The sequence below is a fragment of the Haliaeetus albicilla genome, chromosome 14, assembly GCF_947461875.1.
Source record: "Haliaeetus albicilla chromosome 14, bHalAlb1.1, whole genome shotgun sequence".
In the NCBI taxonomy this organism is placed as follows: Eukaryota; Metazoa; Chordata; class Aves; order Accipitriformes; family Accipitridae; genus Haliaeetus; species Haliaeetus albicilla.
Window position 1 is genome coordinate 27,169,543 of NC_091496.1, and position 18,149 is coordinate 27,187,691.

General features: G+C 35.5%; 1 protein-coding gene across 6 annotated transcripts in view; it reads left to right on the forward strand.

Moving 5' to 3' along the window:
* CTTNBP2 (cortactin binding protein 2) overlaps nt 1-17,908 on the forward strand; it is a 138,000-nt gene extending 120,092 nt beyond the window's left edge. For 5 of the 6 annotated variants that reach the window (XM_069802074.1, XM_069802073.1, XM_069802076.1 and 2 more), the window contains exons 15-23: nt 393-545; nt 811-998; nt 3,919-4,097; nt 7,709-7,914; nt 8,143-8,328; nt 10,101-10,161; nt 11,099-11,231; nt 13,157-13,258; nt 16,303-17,908. In XM_069802074.1, the coding sequence (XP_069658175.1) occupies nt 393-545; nt 811-998; nt 3,919-4,097; nt 7,709-7,914; nt 8,143-8,328; nt 10,101-10,161; nt 11,099-11,231; nt 13,157-13,258; nt 16,303-16,548 (1,454 nt within the window). In that variant the 3' untranslated portion in view covers nt 16,549-17,908. Of the gene's footprint in view, nt 1-392; nt 546-810; nt 999-3,918; nt 4,098-7,708; nt 7,915-8,142; nt 8,329-10,100; nt 10,162-11,098; nt 11,232-11,934; nt 12,091-13,156; nt 13,259-16,302 lie in introns of those variants that run through there. The other variant, XR_011327795.1, reaches the window with a different exon arrangement.
* The last annotated feature ends 241 nt before the right edge of the window (nt 17,909-18,149 follow it).

Below are 18,149 nucleotides of genomic sequence, written 5' to 3' on the forward strand. Positions count from 1 at the left end.
TATAAAGAGTACATGTTAAAAGTTTAAGATGTATTACAGCAAATGGAAGAAATGTTTTTAGAGGTCCTTGCTATCTTTTCTGTTGTATTTATTTTCAGTGTGCTGAAATCCTTCCTATCTATGAAGATCCCATAATAGCCATTTCAGGAATTTATTTTAATAATAGCTTTCATTTTTTTTTATTACTGTACATTATGATATTCTTTCCATTGTTTGATTTTATGCTTCCAGTTTTGAACATATTATACAGTCTGTCCGCTTCTGTGAACAAGTTAAAATGCTAACAATAATAATAATAATAAATCCTTTGTTGCATTATTAGTAGTAAAAGCTGTATACATAAATAAAAGACAATTTTCATAAGTAGACATTGTTGGATTTTTATATTTCAGCTTGTCTGGTCCCAGTTAAAGAGCCTCCTGTAAGCAAGACAACCATTGTGATTTTAGAAAATCTGGAGAGAGCTTCTTTATCTGAGTTACTAGGCGATTTTCTGGCACCTCTTGAGAATCGGAGTTCGGAAAATCCTTGCACTATTCAAAGAGGTATTTAAAGAATTTGGGATGCAGAAATGTTTTTACTACAGTACGGTTGTATTATAATACATGACAAACAGGCAAGAGGAGAAAAATGTAATTTGTTCAGTTTTTATATTTTATTGCAGTTGTTCTTAATCAAATATAGTATGTTTTAAGGCTAATTTATGGTGGGATTTTTTTCTTTCTAATTATGTCACAGCTTCTTGCTTTTATATGAAATCAAGTCACAGCTTTGAGTATTTCAGTAAAGTGTTTTATGGTTTATTTTCAGCAAATGGAGTTTCTGGTGCCTTTTACTTTCATGAGAACTGCTTTTTACTGGGGACAATCGCAAAGTGTCATCTTCATGGCTCTGACCTGCTGGTTCAGCAGCACTTCCGTTGGGTTCAACTTAGGTGGGATGGGGAACCAATGCGTGGCTTGCTTCAAAGGTTTTTAAGAAGAAAAGTTATAAACAAGGTAAGAACTTGAATTGGCTTTAGCAATTTTGTTCATCACCAGGTCTGTGAAATATGTATGACGGAAATGTCAAAAGCTGAGCAGATAACTAAGTTGTTTCAGGAAAAAAGCATTCATTTCTGGGAATATACAGGCTGTGTATCTGTAAATGGTGTGCTTGGCCTCATGTAGGAAGGTGTGTTGCCATGGCTGATTAGCACAAACACACAGGCTGGCTGCAAATAATGATACTGTGGATACTTGCTTACCCACTGTATGAAAACATCCTTCAGTAATTTTTTTCATCTTCTGAGTGAGCATGATAGTAAGAATCTGTTCAGCAAACATAAAAAATCCCTTTCTCATGGAATTTATTCTATATATCTAAAATAAGATAATTATATGTCCTGCTTGTATTGTCTAAGTTTTAAGCAGCAAAAAGTTTTCATGCTTTTCAAATCAAAGAGGAAAGAGGGGTTAAAATATCAGTAGGGGAGTTGTTTTGAGCCAATAGGCCTGCTGAAGCTGGAACAAAAGTCAGAAAGAGAATAAAGATGGGAAGTCTGTTTTAACATGAATAAATAAATGGAGGATTGGAAATCAAAAAGAAAGATGTGGGCAAAAGCAGAACTGTGGAATTTTGAAAGTTATTTGGAAGAAAACAGTTCCAGTGTGATAGCAGCTATTGCAGACAGTCAGGCAGTGTTAGACGTTGGGAGGGGGAGTTTAATCGAAACAGCTGCAAAGGAAAATAATCTTGGCAGCAGAGTTTTGAACAGGCTTAGAAAGGGAGATTGTTCTAGGAATTAAAAAAAACTGTCAGTAGTAAAGAGCCCCGGTCTGGGACAACAGACCTACTGTCGGTTCTGAGTGTTCAGCTGTGTGTATCTTGGTTATCCTTGGGGATGTCATCTCCTGTACCACAGTTCTCATCTATAAAAGCTTACTGATTCAAAGACATCCTAAAGAGGAAATGTGTGGTAACTGAAGACTTCAGTTATGATAATGAGGAAATTTAGGAACATTCCTAGGTAGTCTTTAATAGCAAGAACAGGAATATAAAAAGAATCATGTGAAATCCATCAATGAAACAATAGATTACTTTTCTTAGACTACTTTTTTAGGAGCATAGTTACTTCTAAGTACTTTCTTCTCTTCTGTGTGAAACAATGTTTCCTTTTTTCCCCACGTGCTTTAAAGCTTTGAGTCCCTACAGAGGTAGTAAGCAAGCTGGAACCATTATGAGTGGTTGTCCGCTTGAGGGTATGAATGGTTTCCAGAATCCTTGCGAAGGATGGCTAGGCTGGGGGAGGCGGGGGGCGGGTAGCAATTGTCTGCAGGCGAGCAGGTGGGTTGGTTGAAGCTGGTATCTTGCAGCTACATTATAGTGCTGGAATGAAGTACAGGCCAGAGGACAGTGCAATAAAAGTATGTAGCAGAATTCTCCTCCATCCTCTTGAGAAGAAAGATTGTATTCTCAACCCTACACTTGGAGAATATCTAGTGATCTAAGCCCCTTTATAAAAGGACAGAAACACTTTGATTGTAGCTCATTCAAGATCAAACAGAAGGACTGTCTTCAGTTGAGCACAAGACCAAGAAATACAGAATGCACTGAAGCAGTGGTTTTCTGACTTTTTCACAGGCAAACGCTGGATCAAACTTATTCTGCCAAACTGCTTTGGCTACCAGAACTTGCAACATCATGTAACAGATGTCATTTTCAGGCTATTTTGTTTAGGCTTAAAAGCAATCCTTAGTCTCATAGGTTAGAGTTTAACAATATAATAGGTTCCTACCTCTGACTGAAGTTGAACAGAATTTGGGTAGTAATCTCATTAAGTTTATTTTCTCTAAAGCATATATGCAGATGGTGTCTATTTAGACAAAAAAAGCCATGTGTCTTCCTGTATCTTCCCTAATTAAATAGTGAATAAAAATGCCCGGTGTGCTAGTACGTTTTTTTTCTTATACGTACATGTGCCATATGCAAGCTCCAGTGCCAGTTGGTGTGGGGATTAAAATAGTGGATTCCAAAGTTAAAAACAGAAGAAAGATTAATCTGTTATAAAAAACTAAGGGAAAGTAAAAGCACATTTATTGTTTGAACAATAGACTATTTCAAAGATCCTTGCTCTGTATTCTGATACTTTGTTTGTGCCTTAATATTCATGTTTTCAGATGAACAGCTCTTTTCCCCTTATTTTGGACTATTAGGATATATGGAAACAGTTTAAATGTTTTTCTACATTAACTTTATATTGTTCACCTGTACACTCTGTCAAGAAGCTCTGGCTTCAGTGCTGGCAAATACTATCCCTAGTGCATCTTTTAATTCTTCCTTTAATTCAAACTGTTCCAGAGGATAATCCTAGGATTAGGATGATGAAGACTGTAATTTGGAGTCAGATGAAATAGAAGATTTTTCTGGCACCAAATAATTTGCCTTTAACATTTTACTAAAAAATGTAATTCTTAGATGAAGGCATCTTTCCTTCATTGCTACGAAATCTAAAATCAACATGGAAATCCACTGAGAACATGCCTGGATCAGACATTCCTGTTCAGTGATTTTATGTTCTTTTATGTGCCTTATTTATATCATATACATTGCATAGGATATGGTAGGGATCTCTTGTAATCCTAAACACCATAGAAAAAGCACTGCTGCCAAATTTGTGTCTTCGTTTCCTACAAGAAAGTAGAGACATGTCAATTTACTGATAAGGAAATCTCTTTTAAAGTATAGTTGGGGAAATAAGTTTTAATACAACAAGACTTCAATATACCCCATAAAAAGGTTTGACCAGTTTTTGACTGTTCCTGATTTTTGTAATAGCAATATACCAAGAAAAAAAACCAACCAAGCCTTCTTGGGGTTCCAAGGAAAGTGTTTGCAGCAGAGGTCTTATGTCCTGTCAAACATCTTTTCTCCCTGCAGTTCAGAGGCAAAGTACCTCCTCCGTGTGATCCTGTGTGCAAGATCATAGACTGGATTCTTGCTGTTTGGCACCAGCTGAACTCCTGTTTATCACGTCTAGGAGCGCCTGAAGCACTTATGGGGCCAAAACATTTCTTCTCTTGTCCTGTGGTGCCAGGGCATAGCCAAGCAACAGTGAAGTAAGATTTCTGTTTCCTCTTTGATACTGTTTGGTGCCAGCTACTTACTACAAATGTAGTAATTCTGTTTCTCCCAAACCCCATCTGACTCAGCAACCTTGAAAATATTTTACCAGAAGTTATTGAAAGTTTTAAACTTTTGTTTGATATTTAATTACTAGAAGGGCAATTCTGAAGGACACAAGTGGAAACTGGGTGTCTAACACTGGTTGAAAGTCAGTCTTGTCATGATCTTTCGGTTATTTTCAGACACAGAGGTCACAAAATATTACTTGTACTGGAATGGCTAATACTGCTCAACCATTTAAAGGTTTTGTTCTTCTTTTCAAGGCAGCACTGTAAAGAAAGCTGTTCATTAGTGAACAGACCAAAATAAGATTCAAGAATTCTGAGCCTGAAATGTTGGTAAAGTTTCTTTTTGAAGTTGAATATGAGGGAAATTTGGAGAATGATTTCTTACTCTTTTTAATATCTGGTATCACTTTTAAACATAAATAGAATTTCACAGATGTATTAGCTTAGTAAATAAAGCAGATATATGCATTTAGCTATATATATGGTTAAATATACAGTAACATGAAAGAAGAATGATGAAAATTTTCTTTCCTTGCCTGCAATTGCATGAACATCTGCTCACATTCCAACTTCTCTACAAATGCTAGCAAGTGATAAAAGAAATAGTTATAGAATTTTAAAATATATTTAATTCATGCGAAGATGTTACTTGGCTATATTAGAAGGGTAATGAGCCCCTAATTAAGATTCAGATTTTTTCAGAATTCAAATAATGATGTTGGTTTCTGGAGATGCAACATTATTTTTCTTACCCTGCTTCATAGCATTCTCCTGAATTGCCACTTCTGTTCTGCCTCTGACTTTTTACTCTTGTACTATTTTCTGCTGACCCTTCTTCCAGGGTCCTTGCTTAGCCTGTGCACTGGCTTTCTCATCTTTTGTTCTGTCTGCAGATTTTGATACATTTTTCTTGTTCATTTTCCTTTTTTTTCTAAAAGGACAGATAATCTAATATCCAGAGTAATTATCAAAGTCTAAATGTGGATGATGTAGCATTGACTTGAAACTTTATGGGTGCTGGGAAACAAAAAAAGAATAAAGTATACCATCCTTGTATCTCCTGTCTCCCTCTTGAATCATGTCCTCTGAAATGTCTTAATCATTCATTTATTGCAATGGCATTAGCAGAGGACAGACAAACTGTTCTTTACATACCTTAATTATGCATTTCTGAGTTTGGATTTCTCCTAAGTTAAACTTTGACTGGATTCACAATGCTTTATTTTGAGCACAACCCCAAAATGTCTTTTATAGTAGCAGTATGCCATCTGACTCTTCATTTTAATGTAGTTTTTGTCCACTAATAAACAATTAAAAAGCACAGCTCCAGTGAGTACTTATTGGACACGTTCGTTTTAGCAGGATGATGGCTAACAGTGTGGTCATATAACTAGTAATAGCTTTAATTAGCACCTCACTGGTTGCTGTTATTTCAATCCAATTAACCACTCCCATCCTCTTGCCCCTTCTCTCCACTGTGCTATTCTGCTGCTTTTTGGTTTTATTAAATCTTCACTGAGTCAGCTCAATTCATTAAGACATTAGACAGCTATCTACAAACTGGGTTAATTCTGGGCTAGGTGTTAGCATGAGGCAAGTGGTAGAAGTAGGCAGCTGGGAAGGGAGAGAGAAGGCATGACAAGAAATTGTTTCCTGCTGTGTGCTGTTTCATGTAGCTTCACATGTTTTGGAGATTAGAGTGAATAGATGAGGAAAATTTTAGCTACCTTTTCTCTTGGTTTTCATCTGGGGAATTAAAGATGATGTTCCAACAGGAAAGAGTTTCGCTTTACAGGTCTTTTTCAGGGATAGTGGGGTGCTATACCTTTCCTAAGTATCACCTCTATCAAAGAACTGGGGACTTGATCAAGATGAGCGCAAACATAAGACTGAATTTAAACACCAGGTTGGAATTTTATTTAGAGGATGGCATTGTACATGCCATCAATTGTTAACTGCTTGATTAGAATGATTAGATTAATTTTATCTTTGCAGCCTTCATTTCTGACCATTTCTACTAACAATATTGAAAAATGTCAAAAGCTTACATGGGCAGAAATGGAGAGATAGAGTTCTTTATTGCTAAAATGAAAGCAACTGTTTATTTTGGTATCTTAGCTCAGCTAGCAGAAGCAGACTTTATCTATATGGAATGGTATCTACAACATTATGCTAAGGAAGATTCGAGGAACATCTCTAACATGCGTCGTACATCTTATTTTAACAACTGTACTAATTATTTTTCTAAGTAATGTAACTTCTATCAAGCTTATACCAGCACTTTGTAGCATGGTTATATATCACAAAAGCTCAATCTTATGTTTCATAACTAACCAAAAGTATATCTGTCAAATGATTCATTCATTCGAACTTTAAAAAACAAACAAAAAAACCCAAAGAAACAACCCCCCCCCCACTGCCTCAAAAAAAAAAAAAAAAAAAAGCCAAAAAAGTCATCATAATCTTTTGGGTAATAAGATGGCTTCTGTGTATCAATGTATCCAACAAAAAGGTTCATTTAAGTCAAACAGACATTTAAGCCTTCACTTTCTCTGAATGGATTTCTGCAAAGCTGAAACACAGCATTATAGCCTATCATTTGTTATAGACCTTTAATATAAACCCTCTGACTCTCAATCTTACCATCTTCCTCCCGTAAGAGCGTATAAGGAAAAAAAAAAAAAGAGTTGGATTTGATCTAAAAAAGATTGTCTCAGTGTCTGTTATAGATGTAAGCTGAGCCTTAAGCCTGAAACTCCTAGCCTTTATCCCTTGAGAACTATAAGCTGTAAGAAATAGCATTTATTTATTTCCTAGTACAAATTTTTCACTTATGTGCTAAAACAGTATAGTATTTCTCTCTTAGAAAAGCAAAAGTCCCAGAAGAACCATGTCCCTTTGAATGACATTTTTGTAAGCAGACCCAGTCTCTAAACCAGACAATCTGGAAAATCCATGGCATCCTGGAAACACAGTTCACTATACAGCAAATAAACAAAAAGGGAGTGATAGCAAGGCAGCTCTATGAATAGAAAGGAAGGTCTTGTAAACTGGACAAGCTTGGAAATGGAAGAATACTGGAAAGGGTGCAATCATAACTGAATACCTCCTTTTTCCCACGCTGGCAGCAAATAGGCTATGAATGAACACCTGCAAGCACAGAAACTTCTCCATGCACTTGCAAAGGTGAAAGAGGCATTTTTTGTATATACAGGAACACGCGTCTTTCTAGGACATTCTTCCTTATTTTAAAGCTAAAAGAATGTTTTGTAGTCCTTATCTGAAGCAGGAAAAGCATTACATGATAAATAGTTTGCCAAAGCAACCTGAAGAAACTTAGGTCAAATAATTAATATAAAACAAACAAATAAACCCTACCTTAAATAAAATCAGTTCCTTTCTGAAATGAGGTACAATAGGAAGTCCAAAATTTATGTGCTTCCTGAAAATGCAAAATTTGATATGTTACCCAAAGTATAAAATCTTGGGGTTTGACAATTGTCTCTGAAGTTAAGGGATTGTTTGTGTGCCTACAGGTGGATGTCCAAGTTATGGAATGCTGTGATAGCTCCCAGAGTTCAAGAGGCAATACTTTCCAGAGCCTCTGTGAAAAGACCATCTGTACCAGGACAAGCAATAGCCAAAAAAAATCCTAGCCAAGGTCAACAGGCTGTTGTTAAAGCTGCTCTCAGTATCTTGCTAAATAAAGCTGTTTTGCATGGCTGTCCTCTACCCAGAACAGGTAACAGTGAACAATCTGAAAGGCAAGTAGTTGTACGTTGCCAAAGTGGGGCTTTTAACTGTTTGATTCCTTTTTTTAAAACTTTGACAAAACATAACTGTAGTTATGATGGGAGGTGTGTGGTTAAAAGCATTTACAGTCACTAAACTAAGTAGTTGTATAAGGTAGTCAAAGAACCACCGTTTGCAACAGTCAATTCTTCTTAACATTGTTCTACTTTTGTTTCAGAGCTAGATAATTATATAGCAGATTTTAAGGGAGGAAATTTTCCTTTATCCATGGTTTCAAGCTACAAAAATTGTAGTAAGAAAAGAGGTGAGAATGCTTCTTGGAGAAAAGTGAGCACAAGTCCTCGCAAAAAGTCAGGCCACTTATCCTCCCAGTCATGGAATAAGCAGGAGACAAATACTGAAGGTAAAGCTTTCTATTTTCAGTTCTGAAGGAAGGTGTGGGTGTTTAAGCTGCATAGTTATGAATCTAACTTTTGTTCTACATCCTTAATTAAAAATTCTCAATTAAATGACACTCATGTTTATGTTTACCAGTAAAAAATTGTTTAATTTTTTCCCCTTAATTATTTCTTTGTGACTGTGAGGTATCCTATTTTATTTTTTTTCTTGTTGTTTGTTTGTTCTAATGCCCTTCCTGTTGTTTAATAATGAGGTAGGCTTTGGCCTAGATTGTGGAAGACTGAGCAGTGGTTCCACCTCATATTGCATGGAGTGATGCTCTATCATTCTCTTTCTCAATACCAGCTGACAGAAAGCTTCATTACTTGATAGGTACTCCTTCGTTCTGCACCTAATTTACAGTATACTTACTCTGGGTTTTGGTTTTTTTACACATACTTTATAGCTTCACTACAATAATTTCTAGTGTCTGAATCAGATCATGCATCCCTTGTTCAATCTTATTAGATAAATCGAGTAGAATAATCTAGAAGCCCTGTAGTGGAAGGAAGAGATCTTTGGTTTTAAATTGAAGATTTTTGTTTGATTTTTCACTTTAATTGCAAAAAATAAATGTAAAAAATTCTGTGTAGTCACAGATACTGTAAAATTTTCAAGAAGTTTCCACATAATTTTCAGTATGCTGTTTGATGAAGAAGGCTTTATATGACTGGGTCTATGTGTGTGTACAAATGTGAAAGTAGCTGACACTTTTGAAATGTCTTTTCACCTCAAGATCCTAAGCCACCTAACAAGCAGTTTACCGCACAAGGATAACATCTGGATATGTGCAGAAGCAACATATCATTCTTCTAACAGTACACATCTGTCTAGAAGGAAAACTTAGGAATACCGTAACTGAATATAATATCAAACAGGAAAACTTGTAGAGGACAAAATCAAATTACTTATTTTGCTTTCAGAAAATGAAGGTAATTCCTTCAGAGAGAAGAGTTAGGAAGGGATTTAGACAGAAGGAGGCTTACACACAGACATACTTTAGAAACAGTAAGATTCTATCCTCAATTACCTCATATAGAAAAGACTGAAGTACTTGATGCCTGGTACTTTGTAATGTTAAATTGAGGTATTCATTTCTTCAGGTCTTGTTCAGAAAGAAGTCTGTTTCTTCTGAACTGCAACTCTAATGTCCTAATTTTACTTGCTAGTTCTGTATTTGAATTTTGAACTTATCTAATCCCGCTAAGAGGATTTAAGAAATCAAATGAACGTAACCTGAAGTGGGATAGTTGATACTGTATCTTGTACCCGAGAATGTTCTCGGCGTCCAGTTAACATCTGTGAATATAAGTAAAAAATGGAATAGTGAATTTAGAGTAGCCTTCCGTTTCTGACTATCAGAATCATACATTGTTCCTGATTCCAAGTAAGGATAAGTTGTTTGATTTTACTTAAATGAAGCAAACTTAAATGTTTTCCTGTTGACAAGTGATTTCTCTTTGAGAGAACCAGTAAGTGTGGTTCAAGTGCCTCGCACAGAAACCTCATATTCTGTCTTCCACAAAAGCTTGGGCAACTCATGCCCTGTTTGCCATTTTAGCAGTTCCTAATGCTACTCTGAACAGTTTCAAGGGATGTATTCTGACCTTTGACAGACTCTGTTGATATAATTAGCTAGTAAATGGGAACACGTTTTCCCTGTTTATCACAGATTTTAGAATAAAGAAATCAACGCATATGATAACACACTAATAAGTCAATCTCTCTTTCGTGCAGGTATAAAATCTAAGGCTATGCTGCAACCAAACTGTAAGAAAAGAGCTTCTCTCACCACAAAGTAAGCTTTAATTTCTGGTATTTGTAACACTTAGCAAACAATAAAGATGATAAAATTGTGTTGGAAACCAGCACATTATAATGAATAGATGAAGAGTTTGTATTTGGTAATGTTTTGGTTCTACATCTGAAGAAAGGAATCCTTTTTAATTTTCAATTCCAAGAGAAAATAAAATTTAGGTACTTTGATATAATTTTAGAATACATTTCTGTCATTCAAGCCTTGTCATGTCATTCAAGCCTCACTACATGTCTTTTTATGTAACAGAATAGTCTATGACTTAAGAATAGTATGTAACACTTACTCTGCCATGAAAAGCCAACTGTATGCTTTTCTTACCTGGCATTATATTTTAAAAACTCCTCTGGCTTTTTTAGCTTACTGAATGGCAATTCAAAATGGTATAGTACATGCACTTTGGTCTAAATGATAGAGAGTTTCTCTAAGAAAGTGTACAAATTAGTCAGAGGGAACTGCATTTGAGACTTTACTGCAGTCTGAAACCTTGGTTCTACCATATTCACAGGCACAGAGCGCATAGAATATTTATGCTTCCAGTATGCCAGGGGTTTTTTAAGTGTTTGGAATTAAGTCCAAAAAGGAGAGTACTACGAAATTGATTGCTCCATCTTAAAAAGAGGAGAACCTTTGAAGACAGTAGGCAGAAGAATCCTTTGTTAGAATTTCAGAATGGGGAGAATAATTTGAATAGAAAGAAGATCTATTATGATATAACAAGTATTGACAACTATTGCTGCCACTTAATTAGATGTTATTTTCTTTCTGTTTGTGGTAGTAAAGGTCATTTGGAAAGAAACTGCTATTTTTCATGTGTGTATAATATTTATTTTTAAATTCTGTACCACAGCTTGATTTTAACTTTTCTCTCTGTTTTGCGTTTTTTTGTTTTGTTTTGTTTTGGGGTTTTTTTAACCAGATCTTCAGAGAAGGATCAATTGAGACTGTTAAATCTGGAGCAAAGGCTGTCCCTTGGTTCTGATGATGAAGTAGATCTTGTGCAGGAACTTCAAAGTATGTGTTCCAGCAAATCTGAGCCTGATATAAGCAAGGTAACACAAGGTTTTTAAATAATTTATGTCATTACTATATGCAGGTTTTTGCTATGTGTTTAAAATAAATTTTTAATTTACAAGCACTGCTTGAACTGAAGAAAATTATTAAATTATTTGGGAATAAGCCAAAGTCAACTAATAAATTATACATTTGAGGGTAAGTATTCTGGTTTAATATACATTATTTTAAGTTACACCTTCACTATTTTTTCTTGCAGACATTTTTGCAGTGTAGGCTGAAATCTCTAAGTTCATAAATGCTAGCGACAATAGCCTTCTCTGCATTATTGTTCCCCATGTTATCTTTCATGCTATCATTGCTTCCACTGGGAAACTGTTTTGTAGTCTTAAAGACATAGAAAGTTTTTCCTAATATGCATTGCACTTGTAATCCCATTAGCCATCACAGAACGGGCTCAAAGCTTCTCTGCTGTGTAGGCAAAGTGCAGTTTTGCTGCCCAAGCAAGAAAGAATGGATTGGCCTAATTCTTTAACAGTGGCAGAAGAGGGTGAAGGATGCTTGCAAGGCTCATACGTTTGGGGCTAAGTTCTATGCTGGAATGGGTTGTGGGTGGTTATGGGAGGCCTGTTGGAGCAGAGGGTGGAGCCGTAGATCTCTCTCATTTTTTCCATCTACACCAAAAGCATCCAGCTCTCCCTGTAGCTGTAGCTATTTATTTTTTTCCTTCTTTCCTCCTAGCACAGCTGAAGTCGATGGCGGTGACAGCAGGCTGTGTTCACACCGGAGCAGCTGTTCCGTATCTTTTGAAATGCAGAGAGAGTCAGTCTTAGGCGATTGTCCAGTTAGGCTGTGCATTACATCCTCTAGGATCTCTCTGAACAGCAGTTCCATTAGGTTTGCTTCATTAAGTATTCTGTTTACTCTTAGAAGTCATCCAAGTTTTTATTAAAAAAAGAAATAGTGTTTGGGAAGATTTTTCAACCTATTTAATGAAATCCTTTATTATGGTGTTTTGGGTTGGTTTTTTTAAAGTATTTACAGTACTCGCATGAGTCACATGCACCAAGCCGGCAAGCTAATCACTAGTCAGTTAGCAGGGATTTACCATATCTATCCTTGAAAGAATGAGATGTGCTTAAAGAAATGGTAACCAACTTAAAATTGTGTTTAATAACATGTAAAATGTAATTGCTTGTTGTTGACAATTCAAGGAAATATGGGTTAGATAAGGAAGGAGATAGATGTCACTGTCTTTTGTTCAGTTTCCTCACTATGGGTGGAACCATCCATGGCTGGAGTTTCTGTTGTTATTTCCCTAGCTGCCTAGCAGAGCCTTACAGAAGTAAGGGCGCTGTTGCATGTTTTCTTTGCGTGATGTAATTTCAGGCTGCCATCAAAATAATTACTTCTACTCTCTAATTTGCCCTTTCGCTCAAATATGTTCCTGCTGCCTGTTATGTTGGGATTGATTACTTTTGCAGTTGCAGAGTTGAATTGCATCAGCTTGCCCCAGGATAAAATACCTAGTTTTCCGTAAGCACAGAAGGCTGATCAGACTCTATCTGCTATTGCATGGTCACAAGGTTTGGTGGAAAATAGCAGGGAAGAAACATGGCAGGAGGAAGAGAAAAGGATCATTCCTCTCTGTGATGTTCCTGGAGCTGGATAAAATTTAATGGGAAGCTGCCCTTAAGCTCCACTGAATAAAGTATTGCTCTGGAATGTATGTTTAATCTTCCTCTGATAATAGTCAATGTGAAATCCCTCCCTTTTATCTCCCATCTTCCACAAACACACTCAAGAGTAAAGGAAAGATATTTTAATCATTCTTTGGATATTCATGCATTGCATTGCACAGAAACTACATGAAAATAAAATCAAGACTCCAAAATTTGGCAAATTGAAACATAATCTCTGCTGCGAATAGCTAAAAATATCACCATTTTCTTATCTTTTTTAGATCGCACATTCTAAGGATGAGCTATTGATGTTCAATAACTCTCAGAACAATCCTGTATTTTCAGCAAGTGGTACTAACCCAAGTAAAACAACAGCACAAAAGGTAGGTGAAACGAGTTTTGTAGTAGGATAGGGAAGGTGTCTCGAGTTTCTCCAAAATCTGAATTCCTGATTGGATCCAAAGAATTAGCATTCCAGTGCCCTGTTTATTACAAGAATAAACTGTCATGATTCTTAGGAAACTTGCCAGACATATCATGCCAAGTTTCTTCCATGTGTCTTAATGGAAACTAAAGATTTATTAAACAATGGATGTATTTGCTTCAGTTTTCATGTTTACATAAAGCCATCTCCCTAGGCCAAGTACTGTTGACATTACTTTGACATTATAAGTTATTTGTATCAGATTTTGAGGGAAATAAAAGCCCTGGGTTCATTGTTTCCCCCCAGTTAATGTTATTCAGTAAGTTTGCAAAAGTGCAAAAATTTTAAATTCTTGACGTAAAATTGCTGGCTCGTGGTTTATTTTTCTATCATTTTTTTCGTAGTGATTACCCAAATATGTATGATTTCAAACCACTGTTTTCCTACATGTTGTTATCTAAGTAGAATTGAGCTGCTGTGGTGCCAAAGCTCTCAGTGGTAGAATTTTTGACAAGATGTGATATTGCCAGAGTTTGTGAAGAACAGCACTTTTTTTTTAAAGTGGGATTCAGTTGCTTTTTTTCTACCTAGCTATTGGTTGTAATATACAGTTGTCTTGCCATATTATGTATGAGAAATCAAAAGAAACCCTATGTTATAAGTTTGGTGATTCTGGGAAAAGATAGTCTAAATGTAAACAAGCTTTACTAACTTCAGAGCAGTTTCAGAGTGGGAAGATAAGCTGAACACTGATGGAAGATACAATAGATCCACTATCATCTTCTTTTCAGAAATTGAAATTATTGTTTGTGGCATCCCTACTAAATATGAAGATGAAAATATACCCTGCTTAGTTTTCATTCTTTGGATATGAAGTAAAAATTATGCTTTCTCTGCTGTTACACTTTTTTCCCTATTCTTTCTTGCTCTTTGTATTTTTGAACATCAAGAGAGCTTCCGAGCACACAGCTCAATTAACCTTAGCCAGGGCAGAATCTGTTGTCTGTGTTCCCTCGCTAGGTCCTCTGTGTTGCCTCGATAGGGGTCCTCTAGAGTCCAATCCAGACGCTTTTATCTGACTGCGATAAATTGTTTTCTAGAGACACTCTGACTATTTTCTGCAGGTACAATGAAGTAGCCCTGAAAATAGCTTACCTTGCACACCTAAGCATTAAAAAAGCTAAAGTTGGATGAGATGACTTCTTACCATCATATTTTTTCATATCCAACTATTCAAAATATTAGAATATTTTCTGTAATTTTACTTAAAACCCAGAAAACAGTCTCTGCTAATGGAATACTGCTTTTGAATATATCTCTAAACACATTAATTTCAGACATTCCAAATCAGAGCTTCACATAGTAGTGATGCATAGACAATTTTCTAAGTCAGCTGACCTACCTGTTCCTACTGTAAATTTTTCCTAGTGAATTTTTTTCCTTTTAAAATTCCTTCTAACAACATAAGGCATAACGATATTGACTTTGGAGGTAGACAAGCTTAGCTACCTTTGAGGTTTTTGAAGAACTTAGTCAAAAGATTTCATACAGAATAAAAAAATTGATTTCCCATATCTTTGTGGGGAAATGTTAGCCAAAATAAAGGAAACACAACCCAACCTTTTGCTAGAGGGGAAAGCGAGCTAATAAAATAGCAAGCTTTGTTTCTAGATTTAGTCATTACTACAACAAATTTATCAAAAATCTAGAAGGGCAGAGTCTCAGTTTGGAAGCAGAAGTCAAACTTTTAGAGGCAGTTGTAACGATGGTTAACTTGTGCAGCTGCAAGAACTGGTGTCTGAAAAGGGTCTGAAATTAGAAAAGCATCCTTTTCCGAAAGTGAATAGAATTCTGTAGGTAACAAAAGCAATACTGCATGAGCAGAGGCAATCTTACCAACAGTAATGAGACAAATTACTTCAAAGGGCAACATACCCATAATTTTTTTTTTTAATTGGCTGGAAGAAAAAATGCTTTCAGGTATGTGAAGGAAAAAGCAAGCTGGTAAGAGATGCAAAACCTTTCATCCAGGATACAAACAAATTGATGGAATCAAGGATTAATAAGGAATAAACAGTGATGAATAGTCTGTTTTCATGCCACCAACCTTTATGTGAAGAGCAGTAGCTGATGGCGAAAATGAACTTTTTAATATTGCTGCCCAGAGGGTGATCTGGATTCAACTGATGCTAACAGTTAAGGTCCTAATTCTCCTTTCCTGTCAGTGGAAAAGTAGGCATCTCTCATGAAAGATATATGTTAGTGACTATCAAAAAATGGCTTAACTAACCTCTTTCTCCTTGACTATAAAGGAACAAAAAGTGACAACATACCTGACTTTGGCACTTCAGGTATCTAAATTTGGGCCGGGTGAATATGGTCCGGTTTTTTAAGAATGTAGCTTCTTAGCATAAATCATTTGAGATGCTAAAACCTAATTTATAGGAAAGAAATCTATAAGATTATGGATTAAAATGTAACTAGCACTTCAACTTCCATTCTTGAAGTATTATTTTTGTCATGATTATTTTGTTATTATTTATGGCCTTGATGGTACAAAAAAGTGAATATCTTTATTCAAGCTGTAGAGCTGATTTTTTTTTTTTTTTTTTGCTCATAACTACATGAATTTCCATTTTTTCCCCTTGTAGCTGTGGCTGCAGTAGTCATTTTTCCACAGTAATGAAGAAAGAACATGTATTTTTTTATTCGGGTACTTCTGAGATTGAGACATCTGAGAATCAAGTTTAAATTTTTTTTCAATGGTAATGCAAAAACCCCATTGACTTATTTTGGTATTCTAAGCTGTTTATGGTATATCCTTTCAGTCAAAGAAGCAAAAAAGAGCCGTAGTTTGTTCACCAAGTAGTACGAAGCTGTCATATTCAACTGCAAAAGATTGTAAATAACAAGGGTTCCATGGGGCTAGTAGCGTTGGTTGGTTGTTTTTCAGGTCAAATGGCAATAATAATTTATACAGAAAATGCTTTTTTTTATTCACAGGATGGAATGCGTCCTCTCAGCAGCAGTCGAACTGTGGAAAGCAGCAACAGTAAATCAAAGACAGAGTTGGGTGTTTCAAGAGTTAAATCTTTTCTTCCTGTTCCTAGAAGTAAAGTCACCCAGCCTTCTCAGAATACTAAAAAAAGCAGCAGCAGTAATACAAGGCAAATAGAGGCAGATAATAACACAAAAAGAGAGATTTGGAATTTGCACAAAAAAGAACAAATAGAAAAATCTAATAAATAAGCCTGCCTACCATACAATTTTCTGTGTTCATATAATCTCTATTGCAAAGAACCAAGTACTCAAATATGTAAATATTTTTTAAAAATAGACTGTTTCCCTGTAATGTAAAGTTTGTACAGGACCACAGTTTTATTTCTATGTAAATCAGCTGGAAATTATATTGATTTAAACTTCAGAAATGGGCAGTTCTGCCACCTTCTTAGATGTTTGGGGTTTGGTTTTTTTCTTCTTTTATTATGAAAATTACTCATTTAAATGATAATATTCAGGGGTATTACCACAGGATTCTGTTTGTGTATATACTGTACATAAATATTATTCTATTAAGTTCACATGTTAAACTGCATTCAGATGAGTTGCACAATATGTACAGCAATGGCTTAAAGCTATTGTACATGCATTTTAAAGACGTGTTTTTATCTTCACTTAATGAAAAATTAATGGAATGTGGCAATAACTAAAATGATTGGAAATGCAGATCAATTACTTTCAGCTACAAGCCATATTAAATCCTTTGATTTCCCCATCATCTGCCTGCTGAATTGTGATTTTTTTTTTTCTCCCAAGCTTCTCTTCATCTAAAATGTCATGAATTTCCGTTATAACTTTTATCTTTTAAAAAAGGAAAGAGATTGAGAAATTAAAATGCAATAAAAGTTATTTTTCTCAGACTCTTATTCTTTGATAGAATTGAAGAAAATGTGATCATTTATTAACTTAGTTTTTCTTGTATACTGTAAAAACTTTTATATACTTCATTAGTGTTTTAAAAGTATCGGAGAAATAATAGCGTTTTACAGAAACAGATTTTACGGAAAAGGAATTTGAGCACAAGCTTAACTACAGTATTATCAGAGATAATGTAGTAGCGATAACATGAGTTACTATGTAATTATCAATTTCTGTTGTGGATTAAAGATGTAATTGCTGTGAAATGATATTTGAGTTGCAGTTAAAATTAAATCTTTTTAATTTTTCGCCCCACTACAGAGGTAGATCATGTTCCCATGAGGGAGAATTTCTACGAAGGGAGTATTTCCCTAGTCTCTCCTTACGGTAGCTACAGTTGTATAGTTGTGAACTGTAATAACGTGGAAACGTTCGTTGTCTCGATACCTCATTTGGTAGGCAGAGGAAAGTGCAGAGTTTGCTTGAGATCAAACTTAGATGCCTTCCGGTGGGCTATCAGGAGGTGGGTTTGAGAGCTATGGACAGTGACGTGGTCATGCCTGTAATTTCCAAAGTAGCATTTTTCTCAAATTAAGCCTGGGAGAGGAAAGGATTACCTGTTTCCTAACGCTTCACCTTTATATGTAAAACAGTCATCCCAAACTCATGTCAATAAAATTTTTGTACTGCATATTGTCTTTCTGTCTCTTAGTTGGGGGGGGGGTGTGTGGTGTGTGTGTTATCTCTATTGAAACAGAATGTTAGAAGCTTATTTCTGTAATTATTTCCCGCACAATATATTTAAGAAAGTACCATGTCTTTTGGTAATCACTGTTTATTAAAACTTGAATTTCTTGTGTGATAGTAACATATAACTGGATACAGATGATTTCTCTAAAGATTGATCTTTTTAATTTTTTTATTTTTTGCAG